The 16466-nt window shown below is 31.2% G+C and overlaps 1 protein-coding gene across 1 annotated transcript in view; it reads right to left on the reverse strand.

Annotated features, from left to right (window-relative positions):
- Window positions 1-1076: 1076 nt before the first annotated feature.
- Window positions 1077-16466, reverse strand: part of LOC111989521 (alcohol dehydrogenase 1) — a 42523-nt gene continuing 27133 nt past the window's right edge. The window contains exons 2-10 of the mRNA XM_065774550.1: window positions 6593-6729; window positions 3167-3213; window positions 2640-2965; window positions 2461-2543; window positions 2290-2365; window positions 2148-2209; window positions 1879-1974; window positions 1611-1772; window positions 1077-1208 (exon numbers count right to left, since the gene is read on the reverse strand). Coding sequence (XP_065630622.1) covers window positions 1092-1208; window positions 1611-1772; window positions 1879-1974; window positions 2148-2209; window positions 2290-2365; window positions 2461-2543; window positions 2640-2965; window positions 3167-3213; window positions 6593-6729 — 1106 coding nt within the window. The 3' untranslated portion in view covers window positions 1077-1091. The remainder of the gene's footprint in view (window positions 1209-1610; window positions 1773-1878; window positions 1975-2147; window positions 2210-2289; window positions 2366-2460; window positions 2544-2639; window positions 2966-3166; window positions 3214-6592; window positions 6730-16466) is intronic.

Raw genomic sequence — 16466 nt, forward strand, 5'->3', positions numbered from 1 at the left:
CAGTTCTTCCTATTCTATATAAAAGCCAATTAGTTTACACAGACTCTAGTAAATTACTATTGTTGTTTAGTCATTAGTGTTGTTTGCCTTTAAGGAGTTACATTGATAGTAATCTTTGAGTTTTTTTTAATATATTAATATTTATATTTTTTTTCCACTCAATTTAATAATAATAATAATAATAAAAATTTGTTAAACCCAAGGGTTCAACCCGACCCAACCCGACCCATGTGGGTTGGGTTGGATTGGGTTAGATTTATGTGATGGGTTGGGTTGGGTTGAATTTTTTTTGACCCACCATAGTAGATTGGGTCAAAAAATTCTCTCAACCCGACCCAACCCGACCCATATACACCCATAGCAAGTATATTGTAATTTTGCAAAAATGGTTGAAACTCAATTTTCCAAACACATCAAAAATTTTTCGATCTGATAATGCTCTTGAATATACTCAATATGCTTTCCAAGCTATTTTGCATTCCTATGGCACTATTCATCAACTAACTTGTCTGGGCACCTCTCAGCAAAATGGTAAAGCCGAATGAACTTGTTAGTGGCTATGTTACAATGTGGTTAATGTAGGAATTTCAAAATAACATTTCACCAAATTAAATTCTATGCATGCAAGCCTACAATAAATCATTGTCTCAACTACTTGTGTTATGACACATCCATAAATTTAAATTGGACCAATCAAAACCAATTATTCTTAATCACAAATGGATGGACTTAATTCCTGTACTTGCATATTAACCGTTAAAATTTAATTTCGTGATATTTTTTTAAAATGAAGGTCTGATTGAGGCTCATGACCTGTTGTTTTGATTGTTATGCTTTCAAAATTTATCTTACGTATGCAATTGGAGATCAAATGGTCAAAATTACATTTTTACTCCTAGATGTGAAATGACCATTTTGCCCTTGAATGAAGTTAAATGTGAGTTACAAAATGGGATATTTAAATTAAGATAACACAAAAAAGTAACATAAAATCATAAATTGCTTGTTCTCTTTACATATAAGCTTATAAATCTTATTCAGAGCAAGATCTTTTGTTATAGATAATGCACACCATCTTTAACGGGAATGTTTTAAGCGTCCATGCGGATGATGCATCGGATAGACTCCCCTTTCAGCATGTAATCAAATGCTTTGTTGATCTCCGAGAAAGGGACTGAGTGAGTGATAAATTTCTCCACTTCCAACTCCTGCAACATCAATTAATGGTGTCATTGACTAAGTGATGAAAAAAGAAAAAAAGAAAAAAGAAAAAAAAGAATTAGGCCTGGTCGTTATGTAAAAGTAACTATCACATCCACTACCCATAATAAAATAAACTTGCACTCATTCAAAGTATGTATATTTTATTTCGGTCCGGTTAATGTATAGGAAATTTAAAAAACTATCAAATTAGTTAGTTATTTTTTCATTTTTTTATAAAAAAAATTTTAAAATGATTTACTAACATATGTCCTACGTGAATAAAACTCATTTCATAATAATCAAAGGAAGTTGCACTTTACTTATTCCATTTTCAGTTGCTTATATATAAAAGATACTTGTATTGATGAGAACGTCGAAATGGTTCAAGAATTGAAACATAAGCTTACCTTTTTCATGTACTTTTCCACCTGAGTAGGAATATCAGTGCGGGGCTTGTAATTGCCAAAAGCAGTACCCTTAAGTGTCCTCTCATTCAAAAAATTCATAGGATGAGTCTTGAATGCGTCGTTGTTACCTGGTACTCCAACAAGTACTGCAACACCCCAACCCTGAGAAAAATAAAATTTTATCGTCTGTGGAAACGTAATGGGAGACTTGGAAGGAAGCACTTGTATAATAAGAGAACATGGCTATATAAATTCGTTAAATAATTACATCATGAACGCATTCAAATGCTTGGATCATGGCCTGAAAGCTTCCAGTACATTCAACAGCCCGATCCACTCCTCCGTCGGTCATCTCAGCAATCACCTATAATTGAGAAGGCATAACCCTCATTAGTTTCAAAAGGGTGACAAGTGTAAACATTTTAAACAGAAAATATGTACTAGAAAAGAACAGAACATATAGAAAAAACCCAAAATACATGCGAGTCATGCCAACTGATTAATAACGAAATAGCAAGTCATGGCGTCGAAACTAACCTCTTGAACTGGCTTGTCATGATCTTTTGGATTCACAAAATCAGTAACACCAAACTTTTTGGCTGCCAAAGAGAGTAAGAATCAAAACCATCTCCAACATGTTAATAGGAACATATATTTATGTATACCATTAATGACTCACCCTCATTGAAACGATCAGGGTTCAGATCAACACCAATGATTCTTCCAGCCCCAGCCATCCTTGCGCCTTCACAAGCCTAAAATATCAGCACAAGATTAGAGATAGAGAAAACCATTCTAATCCTTTTGCAGTTGCCAAAAATTATAGAACATAGCAAAAAAGAAAACTCACTGCAAGGCCAACAGTACCCAATCCAAAGACGGCTACAGCTTGACCCTTTTCGGGTTTTGCAACATTCAAAGTGGCACCCATACCTACAGGTATAAAAACAAATAGATCGATGGAAACTAAAATTAGTATGAATATTATCACTGATGTTGTTAGTATTCTTGAAAAGAACTCCTCCAGACCTGTGGATACTCCACAACTAAGTACACAAACTTTGTCAAGTGGGGCTGCAGGGTTGATCTTGGCAACACAGCCAACATGAACAACAGTGTATTCGCTAAATGTGGAGGTGCCAACAAAGTGGTAAATGGGCTGTCCATTTTTGGAGAATCTTGTCTTGCCATCATTGAGCATAACACCCCTGTCGGTATTGAACCGAAGAGTTTCACACAAGTTGCTCTCCTCTGAATTACAGTGGCGGCAATCTCCGCATTCTCCAGTGAAGCACGGGAGAACATGGTCTCCTGGTTTGAGCTCAGTCACACCCTCACCTACACTCTCCACCAATCTGAGCAACAACAATACAATCAATTGGTACTTGTTCATGCCACTAAAAAATTATTAGCATTTTCAATTGTATTCTGCAGAGAGTTGAATTAAAAACTTATTCAGTTGAATGTTGGAAATAAACTTAACTGAGAGAGCATTATATTTAATTACTTAAGACTCATACCAAATAGACAGTGTCAAAATTTAGAGTTATACATACCCTCCAGCTTCATGACCAAATATGCGAGGAAACAACGGTGTCTGCCCCTGCAATGTAAAGGACAATTTAGTTTCAACTATAAAATCAAACGCACCAGTCTAATTTTACCATTCAGACTGTAAATACATTCATCAAATCCTGTTTATAAATTATATGGAGATAGCGGGGCTAACTTCAACCATTTGTTTCCCCACCTTAATACCAAATTAGATTTCAAAATTAATGACGGATCAATTACAAATATAACTGCATTTACTACTTTGCAATAATTCAATATGTTAAATTTTCATTTGCATGACCATAGCGCACCTTTGGTGCGATTGTCACTCTACAAGTATAAGTACTTATGGGATGTGGGGGCAACAGTCGAGGTTCAAGTCTCCAAAAAAATTCATTTGCATTGCATGGAGTTACTAAATAATATGTACTTGGCTCATCAAGCTTAAAAAAAGAATAAAATAAAATAAAAAACCGAAGTTCCTTCCAAAACTTGATACCCAATATTTAAAAAAAAAAAAAAAAAGTTATACTACTATGTTTATTGGTCTTATTATATNTCTCAAACTCTACCAACTAGATCCACACACTGCCCTCTCCTCCTCCTTATGGATTTCTTAGAGCAAGGCCAGGTTCAAACACAATGTTCAATCCCACTCTTCCTTACTTCACACTCTCATACATTAGCGCTTCATTAGAGCCTCCAAGAAGATTCCAAACTCAATGATCAGTTCTTATTTTTTTAATAGTTTTTAGTGTGTCTCAATTAAGATTTTGTTAATTTGTTAAAAGTGGACAAAAATATAATCATATATATTATATTAAATTGAAGTTCAATTTTAGAATTCAAATCGAATCAAATTAATTTGTAATTGTAATGTAATTTTGTGCTATGTGTCCAATTTGACTTTTAAATGTTAGTGTTAAGTTACCTCCATTCATAATGCTCAATGTGGAAACTGAATCTACCAAGATAAACATCTTATCATCACAATTGTTAATATTTCCGTGCGTAAGCACGGACTACATGCTAGTATAAATAAATCATAAAAAATATAATCATATATCTAACACTATATATAAATTTAGAGGAAGAGAGAGTTTGAATGATTTTATATTTATGAGTCTTTTTTTTTAACTAAAAACAATTCATTTGGCACAAATATATATATATATATATATATTAATAGGTAAAGTTTAGAGAAAATACAATTCAAAAAATCTAGAATAAGTGAACATAAAAATATTTTAAAAAATGGACAATTTAAATTTTCTACCTAATAACATTCTTACAAGACATTTTAAAGATTTAAAAAAAAAATATATATATATATATATATAAGAATGACTATTAATAATATTTAAATTATATATGTAAGATTATTATACTATGCATTTTAATATGTTTCTTTTAAGTATATTCATATATATGCATGGGGCTACAAGCTAGTATATATTACTCCCTCTGCCCTAATTTATCTGTTTTGTTTGAAAAGTCAATTTTTTTAAGGGGATATCATTTATTGTCTTGTCTGCTTTATAAAAATGTATAAGTTTACAAAATACCCTTAAATAAATATATCAGTTTTTGTTTTAAGAGTTATTTTTAATGAGGCAACTAAAAAGGTACCCCAATTAGATTGATTTTTTTAAAAATATTTGTTAGTTTTCTTTCCAAATAGTTTTCAAAATAAAGTAGGGGTATAATAGAAACATTAGTAAATAAATGATTTTTATTTTTAGAAATAGGACAATATTTTGGGACATCTTAAAATGGAATAGAGGACAAACAAATTGGGACAGATGGAGTAATAGGTAAAACCTAGAGAAAGTTCAATTAGAATTTGAAATTAGAATCCAATTTTGTGCCATGCGTTTAAAATTATGTGAAGATCACACTATAATTATCCACTTAAGTTTTTTAATTTTTGTGTCAAGTGTGTTAATGAGTGCAAAATACTAATAATCTAATATAAATGAATTATAAAATAATAATAATAATAAAACAATCACATATACTCAATAAAAATCACTGCACAACAAAGATCACCACACGTTTAATCTTATTAAAATTATTTAAAAAAAAAGAGAGAAGAGGATCATAAGTAGTATTAAATTTAGGTAAGAATTTTAATATGTGATTAATTATGTTTACTTAAAAAAAATTGACTAATTATTTATATTTTTATGATCAAAATTGAGTTAAATTTTAAATATATCTATATGTATGCATGTGCTACATGATATTTTTTTTTTAATAATTTAACTAATTATTTATATTTTATAACAAAAATTATGTATAATTTTAAATTTAAAATGGAATAGAGGACAAACAAATTGGGACAGATGGAGTAATAGGTAAAACCTAGAGAAAGTTCAATTAGAATTTGAAATTAGAATCCAATTTTGTGCCATGCGTTTAAAATTATGTGAAGATCACACTATAATTATCCACTTAAGTTTTTTAATTTTTGTGTCAAGTGTGTTAATGAGTGCAAAATACTAATAATCTAATATAAATGAATTATAAAATAATAATAATAATAAAACAATCACATATACTCAATAAAAATCACTGCACAACAAAGATCACCACACGTTTAATCTTATTAAAATTATTTAAAAAAAAAAAAGAGAGAAGAGGATCATAAGTAGTATTAAATTTAGGTAAGAATTTTAATATGTGATTAATTATGTTTACTTAAAAAAAATTGACTAATTATTTATATTTTTATGATCAAAATTGAGTTAAATTTTAAATATATCTATATGTATGCATGTGCTACATGATATTTTTTTTTAATAATTTAACTAATTATTTATATTTTATAACAAAAATTATGTATAATTTTAAATGTATCCATGTGTTTGTATGGGTTATATGCTAATTCACTATAAACAGACAATAAAAGGAGAAAGAGGAACTTTGGTAAACTAATCCAGATTAAATTTCTCATAAAGAAAAAAGAATTAAACTTGATCAATAGTAGTTGATCGGCCCCTACAACTTTTTTATAAGTACCTGTTATTCCTATTTTATGTTTTGCTCTTTTTGATCAAGAGAAAGAATTACGGCCTTTTGAAACGATTATTGTCTTAAAAAATTGCAATATTTTATTTTACACTACTCTTGCAAATCCTTCTATTCTTAGTAATTAATGGGCTGACAGTATGATAATTTATTCAATGGATTGCCCTTAATATTAACTTGGTCAATACCACCATTTAAAAAATAATAAAAAAAATTAAAAAAAAAAAACTTTTTTCCCAACATGGAATTTCGTATTTGTTATTTATGTTAGTTAATATTCATTTATAATGAATGTACCAAATATCCTTATATCCTATTTAAGAAAAATCTGATGTGGCAACATGGGGTTTTATAGGGAATTGTCAATCTAAAAAAAAGTATTATTTGAAATCCGTTACCTTAGCTTCCCAAAAGTAAACATCAGAGTGGCAGAGTGCGTTGAAGAGAATCTTGATGCGGACTTCATTCGCCTGTGGTGGTGCCACCTCCACTTCTTCAATCACTAATGGCTTTCCAGCCTCCCACGCCACCGCGGCTTAAATAAAACAAATACCCCAATTTAGTCTACTAATTCCAATAATACAACATCAAAATTTTATTAGAAATATCCGAAATTCAAATGGTCATTTCCTATTGTTGTGACTATCAAATTATTAAATAAAATATATAAATAAATAAAATGTCAAGAATGATGGAAGTGCATTAATCTATGATATTTGTCAAGAGTTTTATAACTCAACTGATTAACACTTGACTTTAAATCGCGCATCTCATCTATCAAATTATTCAAAAAAGTTTTTATCACAGGATTAACCAAAAAAAAAAAAACAGTTGAAAATTTATTTCTTTTATATTAATATCTTTCAACAATAACAGAAGCTGATCACAACCCATGAAAAAAAAGAAAACAGAAAAAAAGGCAATTCTTCTGAAACAGTCTGGATATATACAAATCTGACACAGAATAATAAGCCATGAAAGGGATCAACTTACGAAAACGCAAACACCAAAGCATGCATAGAAGAAGTGCATGTCTCTAAACAACAAAACTAAAAGGTGATCAATTTATGAAAGACAGAAACCAAAGCCAACAAACAGAATAGCTGCATAAGATCTAATAAAAAAATCATCATAGACAGAAACCAAAGCCAACAAACAGAATATGTGAAAGACAGTGACTACTGATCGCTGAAACTATCAAACTGAAGTTACTGAAGTATATAAATAAAGTCAACCCCAGTTCAGAAACAGAGAGGAACCCAACTACAAAAGCATGGTCATATTGAGAAAAGGAAGAGTGTGGTCAGTGGTGGCTCACCTCTGCACTTAATGACCTGACCGGCTGTGCTTGACATGGCTAACTTGGATGACAACGACTGTGATTAATTGTCTGACTGAAATTAGATCACTATTGTTTTGAATGTTTGTGCCCTGATTTTGTCTCTGTGATGGTACTTATATATACTGCTTGGTCTTGACTTATTATGGACAGTGCTACCAAGATTTTATCTTTAACCTGTAAATATCTAAATAAAGACGAACTATAATCCATTTTGAATATATTTAGACTATTGATGACTCAATCAAATCTAACCATTTTAAAATAGACAAAGTTTGGTTAAAAATTGTTTAATGATTGTAAGATAAAATTTGTCTAGATCATGTGCATTGACCTAAAATTAATAATTGTAAATAATCACCTAAGTTTAGTTTAGTAAGTCGTGTGTGCATTGCACATAACAATGATACATGTCATATTTCTATTGTTAACTATGTTTATACCTAAACTTTGTTCAAATAAAATAGATACATATTTAGGATTTTAAGCTCCACCATGGATTAAGAATTCTAGATAATTTAATCCTCAACTTTTAGTTCAATAATAAAGCCTCCTCAAAAATAAATAAATAAAATGGGGGGGAAAAACAAATTAAGTTGCAAGTTACTTAATTTGTGTTGAAAATTTTAGATTTTAGTTCTTGACATTATATAGCGTTTTACTTCGGACCATTTTGTCATACCCATTACGAGTTGGTCATCAAATGCAGCTGAAGTCGGTCACATATGCTAATTAGTCCAATAAAATGATCATGTCCATATGCTAATTAGTCCAATAAAATGATCATGTCCATGTCAATTAAATAGCCTATTTAAAAAATAATAATAAAGTCTCTATATATAAAAAATTACATAAAATTAAATACTTTTTTTTTTCCAATATTTTCTGGACATTCAAATGGAATGCCAAGAGTTTTAATCAACATATCAACCTAGAAATAAAATATCCAATTACAACTAAATAATCTCAACCCACCATACTTAACCACAAAAACAATCACTTCCCATGTACTAACAATAAAAAATAAAAATAAAATTCAATTAAAAAGAGAGTTAATCTATGAGAGACGGTGCCCTGGGCCCTTCAGCATTTTATTGGGCCAACTCCACATAAACGGGTGGAGTCGTGTTGGTGCCTCTCAAATTGATTGACTATATTCCCCCCCCCTCCCCCCCTCTCCCCCTCTCCCCCCCTAGATCGAGGGTTTATATAAGCCAAAAATTGCAAAAATTATAATTTTGATTCCGGGATCAAGGGAATGCTAAATGTAGTGTGATTTGTCCCAATTGAATGTTAGTTTACCAATTTTGAGTGTCTATGGGCAAAATGACCAAAATGCCCCTAATAATCAAAATTTCGTGTCCAAGGGAGAACATGGTCTCTTGGTTTGAGCTCAGACACACCCTTGCCTAAACTTTCCACAATTCTAAGCAATAACTATACAATCAACTAATAATTGTTCACGTAACTAAAAAAAACTATTTGAAATGTGCTATATTATCCCTAGCAAGTATTTAGAACCAAAACAAGCTTTTTACAGCTTAACCAATTTTAACCTAAACTAAACATACTAGTCCAATTATAAATGACTTGACCAATTTCCAAACAAAACAAGCTACACTATACAAAGCATGGCAATATAGTAATGTAAAGGAAATAAAGGGAAAAGAAAGCAAACCATATTAAACACCAAAACATATTTAGGAAGAGGAAAACCCAAGCACCGGGCGTAAAAACCTCTCCCCCGACCACCCGTCGGAAATCTCCACTAGAATAAATAGTTGTAGTACATGGATGAACATTAAACGTCCAAGCTTATTTCTCCTTGTGTACTTAATTCCTCCAAGCTCTAGCTAGAAACAAACTTCACCAAGCCTTTTCTTCGTCTAGCTTACCAGAGAACCTCCATTGAAGCACCCATAGAAACACCTCCAATAGAGATTGGATTTAAAGGTGGCTTCTCAAGTTTTCATAAGCTTTCTCTCATTCTCAAGGTCTGTGTTTATGGGTGAGGAAAGAGTTTACAAAATCTCAATCAAAACAATGAAAGAGATGGAAAAGAGAGGATGGAATGTGTTTTCCTCAAAATAAAGTTTCTCTCTTTTCTTATACTCAATGTGACTTCTCTTGGATATCTCTCTTATGATTTTTAGGGTTTGTATCAACCTTATCGAAAGTCTTTGTCATGCCTCACAACTGCATGTGTGTGTGTTGGCAAATGTGCATGGACCAGGTGCAGTCCAGGAAGCAGAGTACAGAGATCGTGTAACTTGCGACTTGGACGAGCCCTAAGGTCACATGGTAGTTGCAAGGTGCACGTTAGCACTCTCATCCAAACCACCTGTGACGTGGATGTCGCAGGCTAGGTAGGTTGCCTCTAGGTCATGAAATCTTTGTCCATGTAGCTTTCTAAATGTAAAGGAGAGACTCAAGTACATCTACCACAAATTACAATTAAGTCTCGGAAAGCTACATTAAAAATAAAACACAATTTATACAACTTTGTCATTGAATTAGGCCAACAAAAAATAGACTTCTCACTATTTTATAAACTTATTAGGATTTTTTATTGTAGCTTTTAGAGAGAGAAATTATAAACTAATTCAGTTGAATATTAGAATAAATTGAACTGAGAAAGCATTATATTTAACTACTTAAGACTCTAATACCAAATAGCTAGACTACTCGTCAAAATTTAGAGCTTAGGAGCTGAATTCCAAACCGTTGATTTATGTTTTGGTATTCTTTTCTAAAGAATATGGAGATTCTCTTTTGAAAAATAAAGTGGTTCTAATGTAAAAATTTTCCCCTTTTAAAATCCCCTTTTAAATTTAAGTGCTCCACCCTAAAAAGATAAAAGCCATGGATTCTTTGCTTCAAAACCCTTTTTAGAGAAAACCCATGAAAACCATTTTCTTAGAATCAAACCTTTTTTTAAAATGTTTAAATTAGGATTTCAAGGCATCTTTTTCCAAACAAGTTTGTTTTTCCCCTTTGTTTTGGATTCTATCCCAAATGATTTTTGAGCTTAAATCACAATTTTACAAAAACTCTTTTCTCTTTACCATTTCAAAACATAAAACTTGAATTCTTTTGAAAATGAACAAAAACCATGGTGTTCATCAAAACCATGGAATCCCTTTTCTTAAAAAACCAACTCTTTTTCATAAATAACCTTGGTTTTAATTTGGGTCTCTAAAAATTATTTTTCTAAATTTCCTAGATTCTTGCTTTTATGAAAATTCTTTTTTAAAATGCAATCTGTTAGGTTCTAAATATTTAGGATTAAATTTTTAGATTCTTATTTTGTGTATGTTGGTAAATTGAGAACAAAAACATGTCTAGATTAGGAGTTAGACATTGCTCAAGATTGTACAAATCAAGATTCAAGAATATTCAAGTTGCAGAAAGGAAAGTCAAGTTCTGTGAAGCTCGAAAGATCGAAAATCGCAGATAAGTAAATTCTGTAGAATTTAAATCAAGCCCAAGCCCGCGAAAATGTTTAGGGTTTCAATCCAACACTACAAGGTATAATGGAAAACCCTAATTATGTTTTAAAATCTTTTGGAAGTCTTGTGAGTTACTTCTGTGAGATCTGTGGGGTTTCTATAACCTTCTAACTCTACAAGTGTTTACCAGAACGAGATCTATAATCAAGAACTAGTGGAAACAAGTTGCTACATAAAGATTTACTACTGATGGTGATGTAAAACCTTTGAGTTGGATCTCAAAGTCACAAACGGAGAGTTTATGTTTAGCAAATCCAAGATAGAAGAGTTTGTGGAATTGGAGCTGCGCATGGTTGTGTTAGTAAGTTCTACTTAAGGTAGCTTTAGATTTAAAATTTAAATGTTTTGTAATCTTTCATTTTATCATCATGGATTTGTTTACTTTGAGGATAATTAGGTTAAATCCTCCCCAGGTTTTTACCTTAGAACGATTTGTTTTTATTGGTTTTCCTAGGTTATCACATTACTGTTTTCTTTACTTTTCCGCACTAATTAATATGTTTACATGTGTTTAACCTAGATCTCATAATTAACCTAAGTAAATACTTGGCTAGTTCATTAGGTTAAACTAATTTGTTTACAAACAAACACAATCATCTCTTCCAAATGTTTTAAAATCAAGTTTTAGGTAAGTTTTCTTTAAAAAAGTTTGATGTTTCATTCTATTAAAAAAGAAAGGTAAGTTTTCAAAAAGGTTTTTAAACTTTAAAAGTTTAGTTTCTTTAAAGTCATGCACAAAAAAAATGCTTTTATCTTCTTGAAATTAGCACTTTGTTTATGTTTTTTCATTAAAGGAAAATTCGTTTTCATGTAAAATCAAGAGAAGCCATTTTTAGGTCTTTTCCACACATACACAAAAAATTTTTTAAAAAAAAGTGTAAACCTTAGTTTCAAAATAAAAATTTTCCAAAAGTCATGAGTTTTCCTAAAAGAAATTGCTCATCTTTCCAAAGGTAAGTTTTGAGGTCTTTTTTGTATACTTTGTTTTAAACCTTTTGGAATTGCAATCTTTTTTAAGGTTTGTGTCCATGGTTCATTTCCATTGAACCAATAGACACCAATCAAGTTAACATATCCCCCCTTCCTCTTTGCACTAATGTTTTGGTTCATTATGTTTGTACATGAGAATAAGGAATTGGAGGATAAAATTGCAAAAATATGACATCTTTCCTTCCCTATCTTTTATTGTTTATGTATGTATTCATATATTAAATATGTAATAAATAATATTCACATGTTAAATTATATGTATTATTTTTCCAACACAGTAAACTCTCACATGTTATGTACATATATTTCACTTGTTTTGTTTGTAAATAATTATTTTCCAAAAATATTCACATGACATGATATATGTAAATAAATACTCATATATATATATATATATATATTGATTGTACATTTTTTCAAAAATCAAATGCCAAGTATCTAAATATTTTCTTTAAAATGTTAATGTTGGAATTAAAACTAAAATGGGTTACTATCCTTTGGATGGGTGGTGTGGGGTGACTAACACCTTCTTCACTCATAACTGAACTTTTGAATCCAAAATCTTTGGTTTTAGACATTGGTTTACCTTAATTAATTAATAACCCTTGAATCAGTTTTTAGTTAAAACAAACTAGACAAATAGGTGACCAATTACACCTAATACAAAGTCAATGGTTGGTGGTGACTCCTTAAAATAAAAATAAGAATAGAGACTCGAGTATCCTAAGCATGCATACGCATCCTCGAGTATCCATACGCATACTTAAATCATACATATGCAGCCTCGAGTATGCGTACACATTAAGGTTTCAGAAATAACATGCAAGGAAAGTTTTGATGGAAAATGCAGTAGAGCTAATCCTACATCACCTGGGAAGAGCCCTGCCTATTCTCTCTTAACACTATAAAAAGGCCACGTGGCTCTTTTCCCAAAACACACCAAACCTACTCCAAAAAAAATGATCAAAGAGATGCTTTTACTTTAAAAAGCATGCTAAAACTAAGGTTTCTTGGCTAGGACCTGTTTAAGTCAATTTATGCATGATTAGGTCTAGGGTCAATAAAATAACACGTTTTATTGCTTTGTAGTCTGGATCACATGATTAGAGTTTATGTCTTGGATGAACAATATGAGCATACATTGAACATAGTCATGCATTGATGCATAGGTGTTGTGGTGATGATGCAATAAGGTAAGTGAGGTAAAACATACATTATCACATGAACTTGCATATGAATCTGATTGTGAAAATGATATGCTTGATGAACATGATGGATATGCTTGGTTGATGCCATGAGTGGATGATGATATGCGTGCTGCCTTGTTAATGCTACCGCTATATGACATGCTCACTACCTTGATGATAATATGAAGAAGTGAATGATAGCATGAGATGATAAAATGTTTTGTGCTAAAATGTGTACATGATTAGATGAATGTTGGGTATATACATGTGTGGATGCATGCTTAGATGAATGTTAGGTTGGATGTTAAATGCATATTAGACATATCTAGCGTGAGAGAGAGAGAGTGAGAGAGGAGAGAGAGAGAGAGAGAGAGAGAGAGAGAGAGAGAGAGAGAGGGTGTTTGTAGTGCGGTTTGCTACAGTTTTGGCCATTTTAAGCACCACATTTTACGGTATAGTTTGGCCAAAATCATAACTGCACTACACCTCAATTTTGTAGTCAAATGTGAGGTGCGATGCGATTCAATGTATAAGGTGCAATTTGGTCAATTTTGGGATGGTATATTTTTCAAGATGGCATAACCAATTTCTAATTTACTATTAATAATCATGACAATAAGATAGTAAGTTTTTTAATATATATATATATATATACATAATATGTATTACAAAAAAGTAACACCAATATATACAAGACAAAAAAATCCATGATAAATTGATAGTAAACAAAAAGTACCACAAATATATATACAAAACAAAATAATAATATTAAACTTTTGAACTTTCAATTTTGTGAGAGTAAGAGTGTGAAATAGAAAAGTGAATGATGTTTTGAACTTTTGATTTTGTATTTAACTAAATCGAAGTCATTTTAATGTGAAACGAAGTCACTTTGATGCGAACCTCAAACGACACGCTTTGAGATCCAACAAACAGTATTGGAATAATTGCCCAAGAAAGCTAAAATTCAGATTTTGATAGAACCCTGACCCAACGTTTATAAGTGAAACGCGAACCAAAGGTATAAGTAACAGACCTTGACCCAATGATTATAATGGAATCATGAACCAAAGGTATAAAGTTTGAACGCCACAAGGAAGAATCCCTGATAAGTTCACAGTTCTTGAAGAACCAAAAGAAGAGCAAAGCCTCACCTTTTCTGATTTTTTATTCAATAATATATGAAAAACGTTTACAGACTTAGGGGCCTATTTAAGGGCTCCATAAAACTTGATAGACAAGAAAATATATTCTAAAATAACTCCTAATTGATACCTAACCATATCAGGAATCAAATTTGACCTAAAAAGCATTAAATGCACCTAAAAATAAGGAAATAAATCACCTAAACCTAAAATAACGTTTTTTACGTAAAAATACCAAAAATAATAAATTACAATAATTAAATAGTAAATTGTGTCGTTCATCACACTTACTTCATATAATATTTAATTATTAATATATATATTTAATATAAAATAAATAAATATATATGGGTGCGTTATGGTGCGGGTTTTTACGATTTTCGTATTATAAAACCACACTCCGCACCACAAAATGTTGTGCGGTGCGGTTCATAACCCCAACATGTGATTATTTAGTTTACAACTCTTAAACAATCTATTATAAAATATTAAGGTTACAAGTAGAAGCAATCTTACTATATCTTGAAGTACCTACCTACATTAGAACCTACTAATCTATCAAAGCTCAGCTCCAACCCAATTGAACTAATCTTTCTTGCGTACTTCTTCTGTGCATGAATCTCCTATCCATGACTAACTCTTACAACAATCCTTGATTGATGCAGTTGAACTTTGCAGTAGCTTCACACGAAACACCAATAAAATCTTCAATGGTTGGTGCCAAAGAAGATATATATACTTGGTTCAAAACCCAAATAAGTGGAGGTTAGGATTTTCTCTCAGAAATACTTAGGGTTTTTTCATTTTTGCATCTATAATATTATTTAAAGACAGGCTTAATGGACCTTTAAATAAGCCCTCCAACTAGGTTACAAAAAACCATAATTATAGTCATTTAAAATAAAGCATTTTTGGCAAATACAGTTGCCATGAATCTCGACAGGTCAACAAATTGTGTCACTACCATTAAGCTATCATTCGAGCTCCCATTTATACAATTATTAAGAGAATAGAAATTTTTGGTATTCACTTTTTAAATGATCCAAAATGTTGGTTATGTTTTAACCCATGGTATGGCTTTCTACTAAGTTTAACCAAATTCAGTTTAACCAAGTGAAGAACTAATTTTATTCTATTTGCAAGTTTGATAGATACAATGATAATAAATAAGTCACAATACAGCCACAACACACACACATACACACACAAAGACAGTATGTGATTTCAAAAAAAAAAAAAATTGTAAGGGACAAAAAATCTTCGAGACCTAGCCTAGTAAGTATAATCCACTATAAAGATAGTTGTAGTACATAACAACTTACAAAACCTCTAGTTATGCAATGTACATGTATTTGAGCCTCCAGCTCTTGCTAGCAACAAACTACACAAGTCATTCCTCTTCATACTCTCCATATACAAGTCGCGATGTTGACCTCAAGTCCAATCAATCAATGGCATTTGGTGTTTTGGTGAAATTCTCCTCTCAATGATGTTCAATGGAAGTGGTTGAAGTTATGTAAGGATACAAGGATTTCACTCAAGGGTCAAAGGAGGCCCCTACCTTCATTCTATATGGATTAGGGTTTTTTTTTTTTTAATATTTCATTCTTATACTTAGTACAGATCAAGGATTGGATGCCTACTCTTAGATTTGGAACCTTTCATATGGCAAGTTGCTAGGTAGCTAGCTTGATCGAGGTGATAGGTGAGTGTCAAGCAACTTTCTCTATGGCTAAATTTAATTCATTCTCTAGACATCTTGCTTGAGACTTAAGACTTTGCTCAATGATAACCTTCACAACAACAACTTTAGCTTTTTCTTTCAACCTTTATTCCTTGATTACACAATTGATTACAACTCAAATAAAATTGTTACATGAGAATCAATGTGAATACATTTGAAACTTTAACATGGAATTTGCTAACACTATTATAATCATTAGAATTTGATGAGAGAATTATATATTGCATTACTAGAAAATGAATGTACATCAGGTATATATACAAAGTTTGAGAGAAACTAATTTCTAACTAACTCCACGCTTTACGAATCTAGCCTCTACAACCAATCATATTATTACACGTGTATATGAGTAATAGCT

This window comes from Quercus suber, unplaced genomic scaffold, assembly GCF_002906115.3.
Source record: "Quercus suber isolate HL8 unplaced genomic scaffold, Cork oak 2.0 scaffold_94, whole genome shotgun sequence".
Classification (NCBI taxonomy): domain Eukaryota; kingdom Viridiplantae; phylum Streptophyta; class Magnoliopsida; order Fagales; family Fagaceae; genus Quercus; species Quercus suber.